General features: G+C 38.7%; 1 protein-coding gene and 1 long non-coding RNA gene across 2 annotated transcripts in view; one reads left to right on the forward strand and one right to left on the reverse strand.

Moving 5' to 3' along the window:
- Positions 1-15,657, forward strand: part of LOC129746555 (uncharacterized) — a 102,829-nt gene extending 87,172 nt beyond the window's left edge. The window contains exon 4 of the long non-coding RNA XR_008737316.1: positions 14,961-15,657. This is a non-coding gene — a long non-coding RNA (uncharacterized LOC129746555). The remainder of the gene's footprint in view (positions 1-14,960) is intronic.
- Positions 1-17,825, reverse strand: part of LOC129746554 (tyrosine-protein kinase-like otk) — a 215,391-nt gene that overhangs the window by 85,385 nt on the left and 112,181 nt on the right. The window contains exons 4-5 of the mRNA XM_055740249.1: positions 14,974-15,145; positions 4,986-5,311 (exon numbers count right to left, since the gene is read on the reverse strand). Coding sequence (XP_055596224.1) covers positions 4,986-5,311; positions 14,974-15,145 — 498 coding nt within the window. The remainder of the gene's footprint in view (positions 1-4,985; positions 5,312-14,973; positions 15,146-17,825) is intronic.

Genomic DNA, 17,825 nt, shown 5'->3' on the forward strand with positions numbered 1-17,825 from the left:
CGAGGTATTCATATATGAAAAGTGAGACCCAAATTTTGGCATTGTACCACCTTTATTCGGGCAAAATGATACCTCATTTTACTTTCAAGGCATGATAGCAAAATCAGGTATAATTTTGCCATAAAAGTCTGTTCGGGTGAAAGTGACGGAAATGTGTTGCAAATAGTTTCTTCGACAAGATTTGTTACAAGTCAGTGATCAGTTAAGTGTCCATAAATTTTCCCCAACGCCCAGAGCTCCATTTTTTTCTGGTTGTAACTTGTGAGCTATTCGTGGCTTGCTACAATTGCTGATATGTAAGAAGAATCTGGAAAATAAAGGTTCTGTAAAAGTAATGAAATTTTGACAAGGACCTGACAAGAACTGATGTAGATTTTTAGTAATAACGATTGAAATAAACAGTTGTCTGCAAGAAATAACCAACATGAAAAATCTTGCTTGCTGTTGAAAGTAGGATTACCTGTTTGGAATGTTGTCCAACTTTGGAAGTTTCGGATGAGATCAATCCATTTTATTTTCCTCATTTCAATTTTATAAATACATTGGCACTTAATAACTCATTTAATCATAAAAAGCGTTTGGCAGGGAACTCTACGCTTCATCCTTCCCTCGTTCCTGTATCTTTTGCGTTTTCATTACATGGTTGCCCTGGCCGTAGTAGTATCTGCAATGCAGTTCCATGTATCAGACACTATGTTGAAATGAAAAATGAGGAACGCATTTTCCAGAATGCATACAAGTTTTGACCATGTTGGTGTAAGAAGAAGAAAAATATTGTATCATATCAATGTGTGTTTATATTTGGCGCTGAAATCTTTTAGAATGGAAAAATTCTAAGGATTTCGGTGCGATATTAATAATTTCTCTGCTCTTTCAAATCTTTTCAAAAGCGAGCAATGGCGTTATAACCATGGTCGATGACCTGAGATGAAGGTACAGGGATTTTAAATTTTGGACTTAATGTAGAAAAATCGCATGTCCATCCCCTGAACGAAGAATCGCAAGGCCCAATACTAAGGAGCATAGAAATATCTTAGCATCAATGCTCCCAACGTATTAATATATAAAAAAAACATGGGAACGTATGGCACTGTTGTCCACGTTTCTTCCTTCCCTGGTTACAGTCGTCTCTGCGCTCAATACTGCACAGTGGGCCCGGCCTTGATAAGATGAATAGTAAATGTATTTTTTACTATTCACTGGGATGCTGCCAAGATGTGGGTATGAGCGTATCATAAGCATAATCATCATTAACTAAGTCTGAAGTTAAAATCTTTGAAAACTGTTTACTACGTTTGAAAGCCTATAAATTGAGTTACAAATAAGCTAAATTTAGTTTTTATTGGAAGATTTTTGATATTTCTTAAAATGTAATTTTAAAATCTTAAAATATCTGATTTTTCAAAGGCTCACAAACAAAATTCTCTCCTGTTTTTGACGAAACTTAATCTCCGGTTCCTTTTATATGTTATCACTTATTGATTTTTCTCGGTGAGTAAAACAAAACAACTATTTGTTTATCTTTACGTAACGTTTCGGGTTACTTCTCCTCACTCATCATCAGACGTCTAAAAATATTTTATTTTTATTAGAAATTTTGAACTTTTTCAATTAAATTACATTTCTTAAAATTACAAAATATTCTTCACTTCACTTGCAAAAACAGTAAAACAGCACAAGTTTGCTCCACTCAGTTGCTTGTCGGTTTGTTTACTGTCTCTCCTCTACTGTTAAAATATAATGATTTAGAAGCAAATGGGTTGTTTCATGTGAGAGCTCAACTTTTTCTTTCTTTAGGTTAAGTTTAAGTGTCATTTTTATGGTCATTTGGTGATAATTTCTGGAGATTGAAAAAAAAACGGTGATTTTTCATGAGAAATCCCGTAAAGTGAAAATGGCTAACACCCTATCAAATGATTAATTTTTAAGAAAAAAAGAACATGCGAACCGTGCGAGGACCTAGGGAGGGAATTATATGAAGGCAAAATTTCATTTGTTTTTGAGGCAAAAAAAAATTAAAAATGTTTAGGGGAGAATGAGGATACTTGATCCCTGGGGATACTTGATTCCTTAACTATATCTCGAAACTGGAATGTCTTACAAAGATCAAATGTTCTAGAAAAATGTGCCAAAATGAGCCAAATATCAATGATTGTAGTTTAAAAATTTTTAACAAAATAATTGTTTGAGTAATTGAACTTTGTTTGAAAAATTTCACAAAATGTAACTTGAAGATCTTTTTTCATCACTTAAAAATGTTCCTTACACGGGAAAATTATGTAAAAAATATTTGTTCCACTGTATCAATCGTTCGAGCGTAAAATGAACTTCATAATGCCATATTTCCAAAGCAATGGAAAACTCTCAACTTTTTTCAGAAAAAGTTTTCTAAAATGTTGATTATGGGTACAATTGATCCCCTAGAGTTGGGTATAATTGATCCCCCTTCCAAACGGCATATTCTTCTTCTGAACCGATCGTTATGATTGCTGATTACGAAATTACTAATATTTATTCAAAAACTAATATTTATCAAACAATTGTCTGAAGAAAAGAGCAAAAATAATTAATTTTCTCTTAATTATAAAAAAATAGCGCCTTTAAGTATGCAATGTTTTTAGCGTTGAGACAAAGTTATAGAATTTTCTTCTTATGTCTGCTATAAATTGTGAAATGAGAACAAACATGACCAAAATAGTCAAATAACATTCTCTTTTGGGGTTTTGTTTGATTTTTATACAAGGATTAGGGCTTCCTGAATAAAAGATCAAGTCTCCTTCAATAGGGGATCAAGTCTCCCCTAACTTCAGAAAAATCGCAATTTTTTTACTCCCACGAAAATGCTTCTAGTTCATCAACGGGTTCAAGTATCGTTCTAATTTTTGGAGCATAGAAACTTGAAGTTACAAGCTGTCAGAAAATGTCAAAGTCGGCAAGTTGCTAAATTTTTCCAAAAAGATATGGTGAAAATAAGAAAAGGGGATCAAGTATCCCCACTCTCCCCTATAATTTTTTCCCCTAGATGTATGCAGCATCATTGTCCATCTTTTGATTCTAAATGTTTTTGAAAAAAAAAGTTGAAAAAATTAGTTTAGTCCTTACAAAACTTACTGTTATTATTGTTTATGCCTTCTGTGCTAAATGGCACCATAACATTAATTTTGAAGATTTTGACGTACTTAAAAAACCATAGTGATCAAAGTTACCCCGAAACTCGAAATCCGGTTTTGTAACAAACATTTAATTATAGCCATCGATTTCGTTTGAATTTACTGCAATCAATGATCATGTTTTATACTCCTCACCTCAGTAAGTGTTTTAAAACTTTAAGGTATTACGAAAAAGCAACCCCTTCCAAAATATTCAAAAATGAATGGAAAAAGTGATCAAAGTTCCCCCAGTTTACGGTATCTGAAGCGAATATTTAAAATTCCGCAATGCCTTGGTAAATTAAGGCATTTTGCTTAAAACAACAGTCAGCAAAAATGGAGTCCCAAAAAGTTATTGATATTGCAGGAAAACAGCAAATATATTAATAAAAGTTAATAGAACATACCAAAACATGTATTAAATACATTTTAGGATCTGACGCATCTGAGAATAAGTTTGAAAAAAGCATTGAACAGGGCAAGTATAAACTGAGGCATTTTTTTCATAAAAGAACCGTTCCTTTTTAACAAAATTTTACAAATTTTTCACTTACAACGGGAATTTGTTGCGAACTATTTTAGTGATGCAATGAACGATAATTGAAAATTTGTGTACCCTCTACAAATAATGTTCTCTCATTGAAATTAAAGATTTGTGAAAATATAGAAAACTTTGAATAAGACAGGGCTGCACTTTAATCGTTTGAATATAAGATATTATTTCGACAGGAGCTAGTTTTCACCTCAATTTTCACAGATGACATTTTTTCTAGCTCAGAAAACCTCAAAGTTTAACTTAGGAAGAATGAAAAACAAAACACTGGCGATATGACACAATTTTCCCGGTGATGTTGCAAAATTCCCGCTTTCCCGGTAACGCGATGAAATTCTAAAGTTTTTCCCGGTTTTCCAGATTTTCTCGGTTCGCTAGCAACCTTGTAAATAAGATTTGAGCTAATGTGTCTTGGTAAAGTATCATTTTTATGTGTTTATTTTTCACCCTTTCTCTTGCATTTATTGGAAAATACCTGGATTGGCTGTATTGCCGGATTCGGCCGGTTATTGCCCGGTTTTTGAGTCTGAAATTTAGAAATCCAATCCCCAGAACATTGCCAGATTTTTTGGTAAAAATCATCGAATTTTCCGCACCCGGCTACGTTCAGAAATGAATTTGGATAGCTTAATGTATGAAATGGACTGTAACTAATGATCACTTTTGCTTTATCATTGTATTAAATTAAAACTTAAAAATAATGTTCGGAAAATAGCCAAAAAATTTTTACATTTTTGCAATCTTACAATCTTACAGTCTTACAATAACATTTTTATCGAAGTAAAACATCAACGTTTAAATTGTTTCTGACAATTTAAGTGTGTTTTGTTTTTTTTTGGATGTTGAACATTAAAACTAGAAGTCATTAAAACTCAATTTGGCCATTTTTAGGGAAAAACTAAAAGGTTTTGGATGATTAAACTTTTTTATACGTTCATTGTCATCTGAATAGAAATAAACAGAATGAAAATAAAAAATGTAACTTAAAATCCTCGCGGTTTACAATTTTTAAACACTTGAGCCTCAGTTATTTTAGTTATTTTCATCTTATTTATATTATTCAATTGTGCAATGATAAAAAAAATTCTAAAGTCGATGCAGCTGAAAATAAGTTCTAACCGGTCAAGTGTTCCTGTGTAAATAATCTTAGCAAATCTACACTGCAACTGCGACCAAATAAAAGAGGGAATGAAAGAAAACCTCCTGAATCCCTTCTGTGCCGGGGTGAATTGCCTTATTAAAAATGCATCTCATCCTAGAGAGGGAGCACAAGAAGAACTCACCACTGCCGATGGCGTTGATGGTGCCGCTAATGGCTGCTGCTGGTGATGCTGCTGCAGTGCTGCCCTTCAACTTGAGCCGATAGTTCTTGACACTTGGTACCACTGCAAGTGGTGGTGGTGGTGGTGATTGGAGCTGTGGTTGCTGCATCAGTTCTACTGGGTCCCGGACGACCTGGCCCCCGGAAGCCGGAAGCGTTGGCCGATGCAGTTGTAGAAGCACCACCCGGCAGCCGTAGACGCCATTATCTTTGGTTGTTGCATTTTTTATGTGCAGCTTCCGGCGCTGAAAATCGATATGCGGCGATTTGGTGAGTCGTTCGTTGTTTCTGGAAAGAAAAAAATGGAATAAGCAAGATGTGAAAATGATTGAAAAAATATAAAATGAAAAATAAACTTTGGTAGGTTAAGTGGTTTGTGGGTTAAATTCAAGAAGAGTGATCAAAAGATATACGTAGTTTTATAAACGGAATTTAACAGTTTCTTGTAGAGCATCTTTCTGTTTCAGATATTACTTAGATAGCTTTGATTATATTATTTTAATGGCATTGCGGCGAGATAAACTTCTAAGGTAGAAATGTTTAGCGGAGGGCAATTTGTGTAGAAAGCTCAAAACTGATCGGATAGACATGCTAGGCTCACTAACTGACTATGTAGAGGAGGCGAAGCAATCGCAGATCCTCTTCACAGTCAGCCTAAAGTGGCTTAGGTGTTTCTATACACACCTAAGCGATATAGAATACACCTAAGCCACTCTAGGCTGACTGTGAAGAGGATCTGCGATAGCTTCGCCTCCTCTACATAGTCAGTTAGTGAGCCTAGCATGTCTATCCGATCAGTTTTGAGCTGTCTACACAAATTGCCCTCCGCTTACATTCTTTACCACTTTCACTTCTTCTACGAAGCGCACTCGCTTCATCTTTCCAGCTATATTTTTCACAATATCCTAAACATTTCTACCTTAGAAGTTTATCTCCCCGCAATGCCATTAAAATAATATTATCAATAATTATATCAGCGATAAAAATCTTAAACTTAGATATCTTTGGTGGAAAACTAATGGTGCAGAACTAAAAAGGATAAAAAAAAACTTAATCAGAACCAACGATTATTTTTAAGTGTGGCTCCAGAGAGTGATCATATAACTAACTAGTATCTACTACCTTCGGGCTTAACTAGTTCTTCATTAACTTCTCTACGAGTAAAAAAAAATAAGTATGCTTTACTCACTCAACTATCGAATAGCTGATAAAACTGAACTAGAAAACCAATAATAGAAGGTTAAAACTGGAAAACACAATATGCAATGCCAAATGAAATATCGATGCAACCTCCACATGAATAAATTACTGATTTTTTCCATTGAATTTGATAAAAATCTGATAAAGGGGGACTCCTGTTCTGATATTTTACGAATCAAAGTACTCATCAAGGCCGGATTAAGTAGGGGAGAGGGGGGGGGGGGGGTACAAATGCCCTGGGCTTTCCGGCTCAGGGGTGGGCCCCGAGGAAAAAAGTTCAACATTTCTTTAATTATACTGCTTCAAGTAAAGTTCTAAGAAGGGAATCGAAACTAGAAAATCGGAATTATAACGTGAAATATAACAGCTTAAGTAGTCCAAAGAAAAAAAATGGATAAAATCAGTCCAGATGCCCGGATATCGAGGAAAACAGCCCAGATTGTACCCGGTTTTTTTACAACTGTAGCGAAACCCACACCTAAAACTCAAATTTAGTTCACGAAATGCATGATTTTTGCGTCGAATAATAAATTCTTTGAAATGTGTTATAACGGAAAAAGTTCTTATACCATTTTAAGAATGTTAAGATAAGATTTGATCGCCGCCGCTGAAAATCCGGGGTCAAGATTTGAGATAAAAAAACTCATACAAAAACTCATCTAGGGAAGAATGCCATGCATGTGATTCCGGGAAAATGTAAGTAAAGTTTTATGTTGGGCAAATAAGACAAACTATTTTTATTTATTATTTTTTCAGTTTTTATAACACCTTTGTTTATGTTTTTCTTCACACAAAATCGCTGTCAGATTTTGTGCTTCCATTTTTAAGACGTTTCATACGACTTAATGAAAACTCACGCGAGATATTTTTTCAAGCCTGGTCTACTTTGTTATGTTCAGCTGTCTTTAGAACTTATGATAATAAATATTAAAAAGGAAAAAAAATAAATTTTATAAACTTTCTCATCTTGCCTATTTTCTAGCTATGGGATTCAAGGACGAATGTTAACTTGCTATTCATTAATAAAATATCTTCTAGCTATAAAGTGTAAGCAAAATATGTCGATGCCCACGACCCGAGAACCCAACGCAGGGAATTATCTTTCACGTGAAAATAGTAAAAAATCGGGAGGTCGAATAAAAACGCGTGGAATTTTATTTGCTGATTTCTCGCAACTGGTATCGAGTCAATATACGTCACACAAAAGGTGTGTACGAAAATACATTGTAATGGTATGCGTTTATTGATTAGCGCACTCAGGGATGCCAGTTATCACAACACTCCTCCTCGCTAATCGGATGAACCATTACTCGTTGTGGAGAAGTCCCAAGGTCCTGGAGAACTGTACCATCTTCGTAGAACCCAGCGGCTTCGTTAGCACATCCGCTAACATCGTTTCGGTTGGACAATATCGAAGCTTGATTACACCTTGCGAGCACAAATCCTTGGCTTGATGGAACTTAGTGTCAATGTGCTTGCTTCGCTTATTCTGCCTTTCCAGGGCCACAAAGTCAATGCAGCTGTTGTTGTCCTCGTAGACAGTCGTCGGTTGAACTTGCGGCTCACCAAGGTCTTCCAAGAGCCGTCTCAGCCAAATTGTTTCAACTGCCGCTTCCGAGAGTGCAACATACTCTGCCTCCATCGTAGATGTCGCAACACAACTCAGTTTTCGACTTCCCCAACTCACTGTTGCCTTGCCGAGTTGGAAGACGAAACCGCTCGTTGACTTTCTGTCTCGTGAGTCCCCTGCCCAATCAGCATCACTGTAGCCGATGAGCATCAGACTACCTGCTTGTTCACTATCCAGGCGAAGCTCGTACTTATGCGTGCCTAGCAAATAGCGAACAATCCGCTTCAGCTCTATCCAGTCGGCTTGTGTCGGACAACTACTCTTCCGACTAAGGATTGATACCGCCGCGGCGATATCCGGTCTGGTGTTCGTGGACAAATACAGTAATGCGCCAACCAAAGAATGATACTGTACATTGTCCGGCAATGCTTCGCTTTCTTGCTGCCTCCAATAGCCGGTGTCTAGCGGGAATTTCGAAGGCTTCGCTCCGCTGAGACCAAATCGATCTGCTATCTCCTGCACAAATGCTCGCTGGCAAAGCGAGAACACACCAGAACTGTCCTTGGAAATCTTGATACCCAAGAACTGCGACACACTTCCAAGAGCTGTAATTTCGATCTTCTTGCCAAGAGCTGATTCTACTCGTAGAATCTCCGCCTCATCCTTGCACGCAACAATCAAATCGTCGACATACATCAATAAGTATATCCACTCACCGTTAGCCAAACACTTTGAGTACAGACATACATTGGAATTCGACTGCTTGAATCCCAAGCCCTGCAGAATCTCCTTCATTGTTGCGTTCCAAACTCGAGCCGCCTGCTTTAAGCCGTACAAGCTGCGGTGGAGTTTGCACACGAACGCTTTCTTTTCCGGCACTGCGTACCCGGGCGGCTGTCTCATATAGATTTCTTCTTGGAGGCTGCCGTTTAGGTAGGCATTCTTGACGTCCACATGCCTTACGTGGAACTTCCGATGACCCGCAACCGTCAGCAAGACCCGCAAAGTGGATTGCATAGCTACAGGCGCAAAAACCTCTCCGAAGTCAACACCAGACCGCTGCGCGAAGCCTTGGGCCACCAATCTGGCTTTGAACCGCACAGTCTGACCGGATGAATTCTTTTTCTCCTTAAACACCCACTTTGATCCGATGGCATGGCGACCTTCCGGTAATAGCACGAGAGTCCAAGTTTTGTTCGACTGTAGAGACTCAAACTCCTCGTCCATTGCTGCCACCCATTTTTCTTTGTGGACACTGTTTAACGCTTCCTTATAGGTTTTCGGCTGATATTCACTGGGCTTTGCCACCCCCACTATATAGTCATCCAAGTGTCTTGGTAACATGCCAGCGTTGGATCGTCGCGTACGACGACACTCACTTTCACTATCACTTTCACTCATCTCAAAAAATTCTTCGACAGAACTATCTGCCTCTTCAAAACCGCGCAAACTGCGCTCTTCTCCGTCACAAATATTCTCCTCCTGTTCCTCTGAAACCAGCTCCCTCTCAGGCTCATCACCCGACGCCTGGGGAATTCCGCCGATAGTCACAGACTCACGTCGTGCAGGAACATCGGATTCCTTGTACGGACCCGAACCGAGCTCCAAAAATCGAACATCTCGACTTATCACGATTTTGTTCGTTTGTTTATCGAGGAACCGATATGCTTTCGAGAACCACAAGCATACCCCACAAAAGTTAACTTCACAGACTTACTGCCGAGTTTCTCGCGCTTCACTTCGGGAATATGGACAAACGCACTACACCCGAACACTTTCAAGTGGCTAACGTCCGGCTTTTCACCACACCACAGTTCGAACGGAGTCTTATTCACAGCACGAGAAAGCAATCGGTTTTGGGTACAGGCCGCTGCCGCCACTGCCTCTCCCCAGTACTGTTTCCCGAGGCCTGAATCAAGGAGCATACAGACCGCCATTTCCTGCAAATATCGATTGCGGCGTTCGGCCACGCCGTTTTGCTGCGGCGAATAACCCGCAGTCAGCTGCATTTCTATGCCTTCGGCATTGTAGAAATCCTTCAACTCCTTATTCAAAAACTCCCTGCAACGATCAGAACGAATCACTTGTGGCTTTCTACCGAACTTATTCTCCACCATCCGAACGAAGTTTTTTATACAGTCCTTCGTTTCTGCTTTATTTTTGAGCAGATAGAGAATCAAATACCGACTAAAGTCATCTATTAAGAAGAAAGTACTTATGTCCACCAGGAAATAACATTCCGCATAGGACCACATAAATCACTGTGAATCAGCTGCAAAGGTTCGGTAGTCTTCCGCTTTGCCTTTTCCGGGAACGGCAACCGTGCCATTTTACCTTCTAAGCACTCTTCACACACCAGATTTGTTCCGCAGTCTACAAGCTTTAACCCCGTCACAAGATTACCTTTCTTAAACTCATCAAACACTGAAGGATCCCGATGACCAAATCTTCGGTGCCATGTATGCTGGCAGTGCAATGTATGACACTTGCCCTGAGCAATCGCAACACTCTCTGATTGCTTCAGCACATACAACCCGCCACTGCGCTCTCCAACAGCAACCACTCGATCATCGTTGTACACGTTTACACTCTCCTTCGTAAACAAAACACTTTACCCTTTATCCGCGATTTGGCTCACTGATAAAAGTCCACTTTCCAAATCAGGAACACAAAGCACTTTTTCCAGTTTTACTTCGATGCACTTTCCACTGTTGTCTATTGCATTCACTTTTCCGTTGGCCATAGACACACTCACACTAAACGATTTATCCATCGTCTCGAAGAACTGCTTAGATCGAACCGCTTTAGATATTCGTCCAACAACTTCGAACGAATCAGATCCATGGTGATATCGGCATCTGGACGAGCTTCGAGTGCCGATATCAGAAAATGGTACGAAGCTGGCATGCTTCGGAGCACCATCGCAATCTTCAACTTTTCGTCCAGGTTCAATCCGGCTCCATCCAATCTGGCAAACAGCGCGTCAAGTTCCAATAGATGTTTCTCAACGCATCCTGTTTCCTCCAGCTTTGCATCACAAAGCTTCATCAGCAGGCTCAACTGGGAGCTGACGGACGTTTTTTCGTGATACGCCTTCAACGCCTCCCACGTCGCTCGCGCATTTTCGCAGTCCTTGATCAAAGTGTACTGGCTTTGATCAACACAAAGGCAAATTGTCGCTCGCGCTTTGCGATCAGCTGCGATCCAAGCCCCTGTAACCGGCGCCGGCTTGACATCCACCACGCAATACCAAATGTCGTCTCTCGCCAACAACATTTCCATCTGGAACTTCCAGGTGGCGTAGTTACCGTTCTTCAACTTATCGATAGAAAATTTTCCGGCGTCCGCCATTTTCTTTTTCCGGGAACTTTACGCGACCAAACAAAGAACGTTCCGAAAAACTACTTATTTCGACCGAAACAATCCATTTTCACAATTTTCGACTGGGCCCATAACCTGTCGATGCCCACGACCCGAGAACCCAACGCAGGGAATTATCTTTCGCGTGGAAATAGTAAAAAACCGGGAGGTCGAATAAAAACGCGTGGAATTTTATTTGCTGATTTCTCGTAACTGGTATCGAGTCAATATACGTCACACAGAAGGTGTGTACGAAAATACATTGTAATGGTATGCGTTGATTAGCGCACTCAGGGATGCCAGTTATCACAACAAAATATAGTAATCATAAAAGATGATGAAGTTAATAAAATTTAATAGTTTTTCATTTGTTTTTTTTATATAACGATTATTTCTGAAGACGGTCGAAAATAAATAAGAAAATCTAAACGTTTACTTCACGGCAGTTACTTTATTAAATCACCGAGAAAAATAAATCCAGAAAATTAGAAGAGAACATCATTGTTTTATTTAGTTCAGGATAGGTTTCCTGAACCCCACGAAACGTGTCACATGTCTTTTTTAAATCTGGAAATTGATGAAAATCACAAATACTTTTTTTTACAATTTTTCTTAGTTGTTTGACGATCATCCAATACGAATTTCTTGAAGTATATTCGAGGCTTGACTAATTTGAATTCTGTAACTTATTGAAGAGGAAGTGTCGTACGTTATACACCTTTGTTTAACATTAAACATAAATCCTCTTGGGATTATTCTGATCTTACTTTAATTTGCCTTGTAATTTGAAAATAAAATCTTACAAAATTCGTTTTAAGACTTGCTTATTTTTGTTGAAATTTTTACCTAAAAAGTCGATGATCACAACAAACAAACGATTAATTGCTACGTACAAGACCATTTTAACCCATATTAGCTGGCCTCCCTGGTCGAAATAGTTGACTCGAATAACGATAAAAACCAATACCAATCATGATGACTGTGTTGATGATGACGATGATGATGTGGCGGTTACATTGATGAGTGTCTAGCTGAATCACAGGAACTCCAGACACAATAGCTTCGCGAATTGCTTCACCACCCATTTTCAGAAGAGTTTCGAATCATCCTGGAGGAGATGCTGCAGAGAATAATTGACGAACACCTTCCAAACATATGACGACTCATGAAAGCGAGTCCTCATCTCCTAGATATCTAGAGATAATCAAAACAAAAGCAAAATCACCCAGCAACTGCCTGGCTTGACGTGACAGGAAACGGATATGGGGGTGATTTTCTTTTTGTGTGATGTTTTACCTTTGTGCTGGCCTTTGTTCAGCGGCGGGCACGTACGATTTTTCTCTTTCATTTAATGGATCCGTTCCGGTGGTCGTTTTTCTTGCTTCAGATGTTAGCTGTTTCGTTGATTTTTAATTTCACCTGAACGTGATCGATTTTTATTGTTCTAACAATGGTGGTTTGGATTGGAATGAGTCTTTGTTTCAGTTTTCTACGAAATCGGAATTAAATGATCATAGCGGCTTTCATCAAAAATAAATTCAGGAATAATACCATACCAATTTAGATCCTCAATTCTCGAGTTTCATTTCCATTTTTAAACTTGATGTTCTCAATGAAACTTGATGTTTCCTCGAAAAGATTCCTTTTACTTCACACTAAGCGTATATCTTCCGAGGATATGATGGCAATTCCTTTTTGAATTATCAATTTCTCTACAATAAAACTCTTTTCTGAAATGTTGGTGGAGTAGGCGATGACTTTCGAGCATCGCACGCGTTTTTTTTCGAGCTCCGTAAATTTTTTATGTTTTATAAGTTACTTTTGAGTTTGTTTTCGGGCGCGTTTCTTTTAGTTGATAGGGAAGATAACAACATCGGCGACCAATACATTTTATGAGAGGATAGAAACGAGCTTAGAGAAGGTACTCTAACGTGATTCTTGAAAGCATTTCCATTAAAACAGATAAACATTTTTGTGCAATGGTCTTCTAAAGGAGGTTCTATTTGATAATGGAAGTTTTATTAAGTGATGATGATTAAGTGATCAATGCTCACAAGGGAAGTCAAAGGTTCAAGTGGTTCAAGTATAGAAACAGTATGTGTGGACATTTGCTTGTTCCAATAACCACTTTCATGAAACCAAAATTTGTGAAGCTTGGAAACAGTTGTTTTCCTTTTCTGTGCATGCGGTTTTCAAAATGTCATCTAAATCACGGCTTACTGTGACCTGGAAGATCACAATATTTTGCTACACAAAGATAAGTATCTGTAATAATTTCTTTAGTATTGATGGTATGGAAAGTTTAAATAATAATCAATGATATAAATAACTTCATGTTAAATAAATAGCTTAACTCTATTATTGGGTTTAGTGGGGGGAATGGACAGGACATCAAACGATCGGAAAACTGATATACAATGGATTGTGGGTTCAAGCCAGCCGGAGTATCTCGGCAAATTTCGAATCATGAGTAGGTTACTTAGGTACCTTTTCAGGATTCTTTATTTGTTTCAAACAGTTTGAAGGGAGTAAGATGAGTCAAACCTGTCCCAAACCAGTGGTAACGGACCCCTTGGTTGGACTGCAATTATTGTTGATGAGTTAAGCATGAACAGTATTTGAATGTGCGATCGAGACTTCCCGTACCGACTCGGGTCGAAAGACCTATCAGCCACTGGTGGGTTTTCATACATACATACACATACATACAATAAAAAACTTTCCTGAAATGTTTTTTCAATTTTTTTTAATCCTTGCGATTTCTATGGGTTTCTTCAATGTTTTGGAGAGTTCTATCTAGGATATGACAACATTGAAAACCTTACTATTTTTTTAAAGATTCAATTGTTTGAAATTGTCATCCTTTTTCTACCTCCAATATCAATATTTTGATTCAATTTCCCAAAGAAAACAAGAAATCAAAAAGCTCTCCAAGAAAAATCGACAAAAGAACTCTAGACAAACAGAAACGCGAAACGCGTTCACGTAAAACATTTGCCAAGTATTATCTCATCAGTATGCTACTCTCTTCACGACTGAACGATAAAAAATATCTAGCGCAGGAGAGATCCAATCTGCGGGAAGAAAAGTGTTTCCGTTTGCCGGTGCATTCGTTGGAAATTCTTGTTTTATTTCTCTCGTTGCATCACTTTTGTGACTCTACCCACCGCGTTCTTCGTGTCTGTACGCGGGCACTAAATTTTCAGCTCTAACACCTTTACGTGCGAGAACTTTTTCTTTCCGGAGACAGGAAAATGCATTGGTCTGGCTGGCGGAAAAATGTCTCCTCGAGGGACATTTCGTGCTACCATCCATCGTTACTCTCTGGAGCCCCCCTTTATCGATTGTTTGGTAGTTATCGATTATTATTGGCACTTTTGACTGGTTTCCGAAATTCTTCAAGAGTACAGACAGTGCAAGGGTAGTTTACTACTGAGTAAGAAGAATTCTAAAAATTTAAGAAATTTTTGTATTCGCTCTCTGGAGCCACTCTTAAAGAAAGTAATTTTGTCTTTTTTCGGTTTATATTTGATAATTTGTGTTCAGGCGTATAACTGGTTTATAGATTCTTTATTCGCAGAGAAGTAGAATGCTAGAATGCACTAAGATCTTGAGATTAGGAATCAAAGTTTTACACAATCATATTGATCAATAGAATTCCAAGAAAAAAAACTTTTTTTTAGCTAGAATCAGCAATATATGTATGCAGTTTTTAAAAAGTTTTATCGACAGGAGCGAAACCAAAATTTATACTACATTTTTTTCTGGCAACACCAGTTCTTGAAAACAATAAATTTTATCTTCCAGCAATCCCACATACCTGTACCACTCGATGCGGACCGCATCATCATCCAAACGTGAATTGGAACCGGGCGGATTGCTTCCTCCAGCATGATTTGACGAACTGCTTCCAATATGGCACTTGAGAACGACAGTTCCTCCCTTTTCTGCACTCTCATGTTTGACCAGCTGGACCACCGGATTGATTGTGTCTGTAGGAAAAAAAGAAAAACAGAAACGATATAAGAATTTTAAAGTTACTCTCTAAATTTGTTGACAAAGGACATCTGAGAAATATAAAACTTTCAAGAATAAGATAAACCGAATACCGTCGATTGACTCACTAAACGCTACGCGTTCTCGGAGGATGAAGCTCAACATTATTGCCCTAATCAATGGTTATCGGAAAAGTTTCGCTCGGCGAAAAGCGGACCATTTCTCACCGAGACACATCTTCTCGGCTTCACACCCCAGCAATTGTCGAGTCTTTGTGGAAAAACTTTTTCGTTCAACTTACGCCGATACCCTCTCAGTATACAGTTTGTTGGACAAAGAAGATGAACGAAAAAAAAACTAAGCCCGAATCACGCGACAATAACCGCGAACGAAACGGCCGTCGATGTTGCTCCCCGCCGTAAGAACGAGAAAAAAAAATACGGCAAAACTAATAAAATCTGATTGGCCATTGAATCGAATCGAATTTCGATTTATCATATTACCACGTTTGGCGCACGTTTCTCTTTCGGAACGATTTAAACCTAGTCCGCCCTCAGAGATTTCGACATCTGTTTCGTGGAATGTTTATGCTTTCTATTTTCTTTACAAAGGACCCGACGATTTTCGAATGTGTTGTTTTAACAATGATGAAAAATGAAGGATCCAAGGAAAAGCCTTTCTGCAAATGCTTTAACTCCGGTTAAAGAAAACAGGAGAGATTGACAAAAGAAAAATGCGTAACCAAATTCAAAATTATTTAAAAAAAAAAGTCAAATATCTAATAAGATAGAAATTAGAAAAAAAATTGTCAAGAATCAAAGAGTCAGCTGACTTGTTTGCAGATTTTTTTAGCAGCGTGTATAGCCCAGCCAGTCACTCCTGATTGTGACCTTTGATACACTTCCTAGCTATGACATCAGTCTACCGCAACCAACCTGTATACATATCTCAGGCCTCAGGTGGTGATGGAAATCCCGTGCTAAGTGTTAGTAAAAGTTTTTTTTTTGTAAACATTGTAACCATGACAAATCGTGACGTCAGTTGCATTTTCAAACAAACAACCATAGTACCAGCGAAAACTAGAGATAAAAAATCATTGCCAACTGCTGTTTACAATTCTCGCCTAGGATACATAAACATTCTGGCAAGTGACGTAGGCTTTGTTTACTTTTTTACTTTTTGAATTACGAGTTCTGTAATAGTGTGCGTATTTGTTCATCACCTTCTTTGTACCACATTGTACCGCAACCCGTTTTTAGTTCTAAAAGTTCTAAAAGTGCTAAATTCTCTTGATCCCTCGAAAGGATCTGGGCCTGATGGGATTCCAAAATCGCTTGTTGTAAAAATAGCTGCTTCGCTTGTCACACCGCTGTGCATGATTTTCAATCGATCGATCTCAGAAGTTACATTTCCTATTCGTGGAAAATTGCATCAATCTCACCGATCCATAAGTCAGGAAATGCTCACCGTGTGGAGGCCAATATCGATTCTTTGCTGCTTTTCCAAAGCGCTAGAAGTCCTGATATACTAGAGAATCTCTTCAGCAGCGTCTCCAATACTCACCGATGTCCAGCACGGGTTCATCAAGAAACGATCAACCTTGACAAACCGTATGATCTATGCCAGCGATTTGCATTCTGTGACAGGTAAAAAACTGCAAGTGGATTCGATATACTTAGATTTTGCCAAGGCTTTCGACAAAGTACCTCACAGAATCGTTAGAGAAAAACTTGCTCGATATGAATTTCCCGAGAAGCCAACTAAACGGCTGTATTCGTATCTGCTGAATCGTCAAGGCTTTATAAACATTCGTGGGACTCACTCCTCCGTGTTTGACATGCCGTCTGGTGTTCCGCAGGGTAGTCATCTTGGACCGCTCATCTTCGTGATTTTTAATAAACGACCTGGCAACATTCCTTCAGTCGCCGAAACTGCTGTTTGTAGATGATCTTAAAATGTACCGGGACATTGATTCGATATTGGAGTGTGTTGCGCTGTCGATCGTTTATTAGTATGGTGAGAATGGAAGGTATGGAAGTTAACGTCGAAAAATGTAAGTGTATAACCTTTTTTAGAACCAGGGCCTCTGTTGTCTACGACTACGGTTTGAGGGACACCTCTCTCGAAAGAGTAACCTTTATTAAAGATCTCGGAATAACGTTTGACCAAAAGCTCTCATTTGTTCAACACACCGCGACCACTGCAGCCAAAGCCTTTGCTTTGCTCAGCTTCCAGCGTCGGAATACACTCAGGTTTGAGGACCCGTATGCTCTGAAAACAGTCAATGACGTCTTTGAGCCAAAGAAAAAATTTTCTACAGCGCACCTTCGTCTACGATATCTTGACAAATGACGTTGACTGCCCGCAATTGCTCCAGAGATTGAACATATACGTTCCAGCTTTCCGACTGCGTAATCAAACCATGTTTTGGCTGCCAAGAAGCAGGACAGTCTTCGGACGGAATCACCCCCTCTTTCGATGTTGTGAAGTTTTCAATGCTGTTTCTCACTTGTTTGACTATCATGTTACTAAATCTAAGTTTAAATGTGCAATTCGTGACGTCACCTAACCTAATTGCTATGTAATTTAATTATAAGCTAATCTTAAACAATCAGTCTGTATGACAGGGCTTGTGATATAGCTCAGTTGGCAAGTCTGTTGTCTTCTGAGCCGATG

The sequence above is a fragment of the Uranotaenia lowii genome, chromosome 2, assembly GCF_029784155.1.
Source record: "Uranotaenia lowii strain MFRU-FL chromosome 2, ASM2978415v1, whole genome shotgun sequence".
Lineage (NCBI taxonomy): Eukaryota > Metazoa > Arthropoda > Insecta > Diptera > Culicidae > Uranotaenia > Uranotaenia lowii.